This window comes from Triticum aestivum, chromosome 4D, assembly GCF_018294505.1.
Source record: "Triticum aestivum cultivar Chinese Spring chromosome 4D, IWGSC CS RefSeq v2.1, whole genome shotgun sequence".
NCBI classification, from domain to species: domain Eukaryota; kingdom Viridiplantae; phylum Streptophyta; class Magnoliopsida; order Poales; family Poaceae; genus Triticum; species Triticum aestivum.
This window is the reverse complement of record NC_057805.1, coordinates 419298363-419302829: the sequence shown is the minus strand read 5'-3', so window position 1 is coordinate 419302829 and position 4467 is coordinate 419298363. Positions and strand designations below refer to the sequence as shown.

Sequence of the window (4467 nt, the reverse complement as noted above, 5' to 3'; positions counted from 1 at the left end):
ATTTGGTCGTATGGAGCAGCAATAGAAACAGAAGGTGCGACCAGTACATGAGCTTCTGCACTTGCCCCCAATTTGGGAATTTCTTGATTTGCTCTAATTTACTAGATGCAGCCATGCAGGTAGTCGATCTATTTAACAGATGCAAGTATTTATATTTATGTTCCCTTTGTTTTCCTAATGTAGATGAAGAAGAGTGGAATTGCTAGCAGTAGCATATTTGCAATGTGGGAAAAGGCTTCAAAGGCAAGGAAAATGGATGAAGTATCCACACCGAATCAGACAGTAGCTGCATCTAGTACATGTACTTCTCCTGTTCATATTGAGAGCAATTTACAATTGGTGTTATGGCAAGAACCAGAGAGTAGAGGAGAAACCTCAACACCTCATGTACAACATGAGCAAGAACCAGAGAGTAGAGGAGAAACCTCAACACCTCATGTACAAGATGATGAATCTATTGATGAAGATGATGAACCGATGCAAGCAGATTTGGAGGCACTCGAACATGATCCTGGAATGCAGATTCCCATCTCAGTGTATGCTGTCAATGACCAAGATAGAGTAAGAAGGAGATATATTGAGATGGGGTCATGTCAACCAAAGAATCATAAGTTCAAGTTTACAAATAAAAGTGGAAAAGAGTGTCGCTTTTGCCGTGTTTGGTTTAAAGAATTTCCATGGATTGAGTATAGTGTGGAAAAAGATAGGGCTTTCTGCTTTGTTTGCTATTTGTTCAAGGATAAAACAAGATGTCCCGGTGGAGATGCTTTTGTGAAGAAGGGATTTAATAACTGGAACATGAAGTCGAGATTGAAGAAACATGAAGGTGAGGTTTGTAGTGCTCATGCTGAAGCTCAAGAGAAGTATGATAGGTTCACTACACCACAAACATCAATTCGGGAGTCTATTTCTTCAAACACCTCACAATACAAAGCTTTGTATAAACAGCGTTTGACATGGACACTCAAGTGTGTGAGATTTCTGTTGCGGCAAGGCTTGGCATTTAGAGGACATGATGAAAGTGAAGACTCACTAAATGCAGGAAATTTCCTCGAGCTTCTAAATTGGCTAGCAGGAAATTTTGAAGAGGTTGACAGGGTTGTTCTCAAGAATGCTCCACGGAACTGCAAGATGACTCACCATGATATACAACAAGAGGTGATAAAATGTTGTGCACAAGAGACTACTAAACTAGTCATTCAAGAACTTGATGGTGGTCATTTTGCAATACTTGCAGATGAGTCTAGTGATGTGTATCAGAATGAACAGTTGGCTGTTTGCTTGCGTTATGTTGATAAGAAAGGAAGGGCGGTTGTAAGATTTCTTGGTCTTGCTCATGTTGAAGATACTACCTCTTTGACAATAAAAGCTGCAATTCAAAAAATGCTTATGGACTACAATTTGACCTTTGCGATGGTTCGTGGGCAAGGATATGATGGAGCTAGCAACATGAGAGGTAATGTTAATGGCCTGAAAAAACTGATTATGGATGAGTCCCCTTCTGCCTACTATGTTCATTGTTTTGCCCATCAACTACAGTTAACTCTTGTTGCTGTTGCTAAGGAGAGTGGTGATTGTACTTGGTTCTTTCAGCAGCTTGCACACTTGTTAAATGCTCTTGGCATGTCTTGTAAAAAGATGAGAATGCTTCGGATAGCTCAGGCTGAAGAACTCATTGATGCATTGGAATTGGAAGAAGTAGAAACAGGGAGTGGGCTGAATCAGGAACTGGGTTTGGGAAGGCCATGTGATACACGTTGGGGCTCTCACTTCAAAACTGTGAACCATGTCATCTCTATGTATGGTGCACTACGACGAGTCCTTTGCAAGATTGGAGACGAGTACCATGGTGTGGAGGCACAAGCGGCTCTATCCATAGAGACAGTATTTCGATCATTTGAGTTTGTTTTCATGGCACACTTGATGCAAGAAATATTTGGATACACAGATGAGTTGTGTAGAGCTTTGCAAAAGCAAGACGAAGATATTGTTCATGCTATTGAGCTTGTTCGTGACACAAAGTATTACTTGGAGGCTTTGAGGACCGATGCTGGATGGGATGATTTTCTCACAAAGGTCACATCTTTTTGTACAAAGCATAAGATCAAAGTTGTTGATATGGAGGGTCCTTACTTTCCCGTTGGCCGGCCTAGAAGGGGTTTATGTAATGGTCCAATCAATTACCACCGCTTCAAGGTTGATATGTTTGTGGGTGTCATTGATAGGCAAATCAGTGAGCTGAATGGCAGATTTGATGAGGTAAACACAGAACTACTTTCTTGCATGGCAGCATTCTGTCCACTTCATCTATTTGCTGCTTATGACCAAGAGAAGTTGGTTAGGCTTGCTACAAAGTTTTAAGCTTCTGATTTTACAAGTGATGAACTGGCAAGACTTCCATGGCAACTAAACATGTATGTTACTAATGTGCGTAGAGATGAAAGGTTCCAAAACCTGAAAAATCTGTGTCAACTTTCAGTTGTGCTTGTGGAGACAAACAAGCATGAACAATATCATATTGTTTACAAGCTTCTTAAGTTGGTATTGATTCTGCCAGTAGCTACTGCTAGTGTTGAAAGGGTATTCTCTTCAATGAGCCATGTGAAGAATAAGCTAAGAAGCAAAATGGGTGATGAATATTTGAACAGTTGTTTGGTTACATTTGTTGAGAGAGAATTTTTCAATCAAGTGAAGGATGAAGATGTCATCAATCTCTTCCAAAAAGGCGACCGCAAAGTTATATTGTAAGGATATCATCACTTTATCAATCAAAAGGTACTTATGTATTCATGTCGTTATGGTCTGATACAATGAAATATTGCTATTGTTGTTATGCTAGTGTTGTTTTGTTCATATATTGCTAGTGTTGTGTTGTTTGGTTCATATACTACATGTAGAGAAAAAAAAAATTGAATGAATACCCAGCCTTCATTTCCTGGCGCCGCCACTGTACTCATGTTAGTCGTAATCAAAATAAGGCTAGTGATTGTCTAGCTAGGTTTGCAAGAATGGAAGGTTGAACCATGACGTGGATCGGTTTGGGTCCTTCTATGGTCTTAGATTTGATGATGGAGGATTGTCAGAACATTGTGTTTGAGTAAACAATTTTCTCCCCCGCAAAAAAAAGTTACCGTACAACTAAAACGTTGTCATTCGTCAATGACTCAACAGGTTGAGAAGCCTCACCAATGAAGAAGGCTGGCCAGACCTCCTCCTCAGCGCCATTTGCGCCTAGTGAGGGAAGTAGGCTCACGCGCCCTGCAAGTGTGGGCCGGCCCAAAAAGCGAGCTTTTGCTCGCTCATACCCCTCCATTTGCTTGGTTGGTTGGTCAACCATTGACAGGTTGGCCATTGATCAGTTAACCATTGACTTTTGAAAAGAATCACGGGTTCAACAAAATGTTTGTGAGTTTGTAAAAAAGTTTACGCATTTGAAAAAAATTCATGGAATTGAAAAAAATCATGAATTTAGAAAAAACTTTACAAATTCAAAAATTCTTTGCGACTTTCAAAAAAGTTAATGAATTTGAAGAGAATGTTCATGGATTTGAAAAAAATTATGAGTCTGAAATAAAAGTTCGTGAATTTGAAAAAAAAAATTGAAACAGATAAAGAAGAGAAATAGAAAAAAAAACAGACATAACCTGGCTCAATAAAAGTAGAAACGAAAAGAGAAAAAAACGACCGAAAGTTTTGAGTCGGAAGCTATGCTTGCTAAGGGCATGTACAATGGTTCGTAAGGTAGTCTTATCTTAAGTCTTGCATATAATTTAGAAATGACAAAAAAAACATGTCTACAATGGGTCATCTCTTAGCCTTATCTTCAATAACTAGCTATTCCTAAAAACATAGTGAGACATATTGTGCTAAGAGATCATCTCTTGTCTTCTCTTAAATAAGAGAAGACAAGCCTTTTCTTATGATTTCTCTCTCCTCCACCTCATCATTTATCCTATGTGGCATTCCAAAGATAGAACCATTGTACATGCCCTAATGGGCTGGCACATTTCAACTCGCTGGTCTCGGGGGCTGTGAGCTCATTCTACCATTATAACTGAATAGGAGTTGGCAAGGTCGGCGACACATATGGAAAAAGTTAGTTGCCCAACAAAAGTGTTCTTCTGATCCCTAGCTCACATGCTCCATGATGAACAGTAAAACTTTAAAAAATAGTAACACAATCTGATTTTTCTTTTGCTGATAAACATTAATGAATGTTTCAACTGTATGCAAATTTTCCTGATGAAATGACATTCATAGAGGACTATGCAAAAAAAAAAAACAATGCTTCCAACAATAGTGTTTTCGGAGCGTTGATTTTCTTTTTCAAGACTTCCACGAATGGCATTTATCATAAAATTTTGCACTTAGTTGAAACATTCATCAATGTTTAGCACAAAAAATAAAAAAAATGAATTTATTTTACTATTTTCTTTGATGTTATTGTTTCTTCAAGGAGTATTTGAG

General features: G+C 38.6%; 1 protein-coding gene across 2 annotated transcripts; it reads left to right on the top strand.

Annotated features, from left to right (window-relative positions):
• LOC123098295 (zinc finger MYM-type protein 1) lies at nt 1-3806 on the top strand (the record flags this gene model as incomplete). 2 transcript variants are annotated; one of them, XR_006447704.1, is given in 3 exon segments in its annotated part: nt 1-34; nt 184-2775; nt 3172-3806. XR_006447704.1 is itself a non-coding variant. In XM_044520256.1 (2 exon segments), a coding segment is annotated over 1 exon segment (2178 nt). In that variant the 3' UTR covers nt 2362-2936.
• Between the last annotated feature and the right edge of the window lie 661 nt (nt 3807-4467).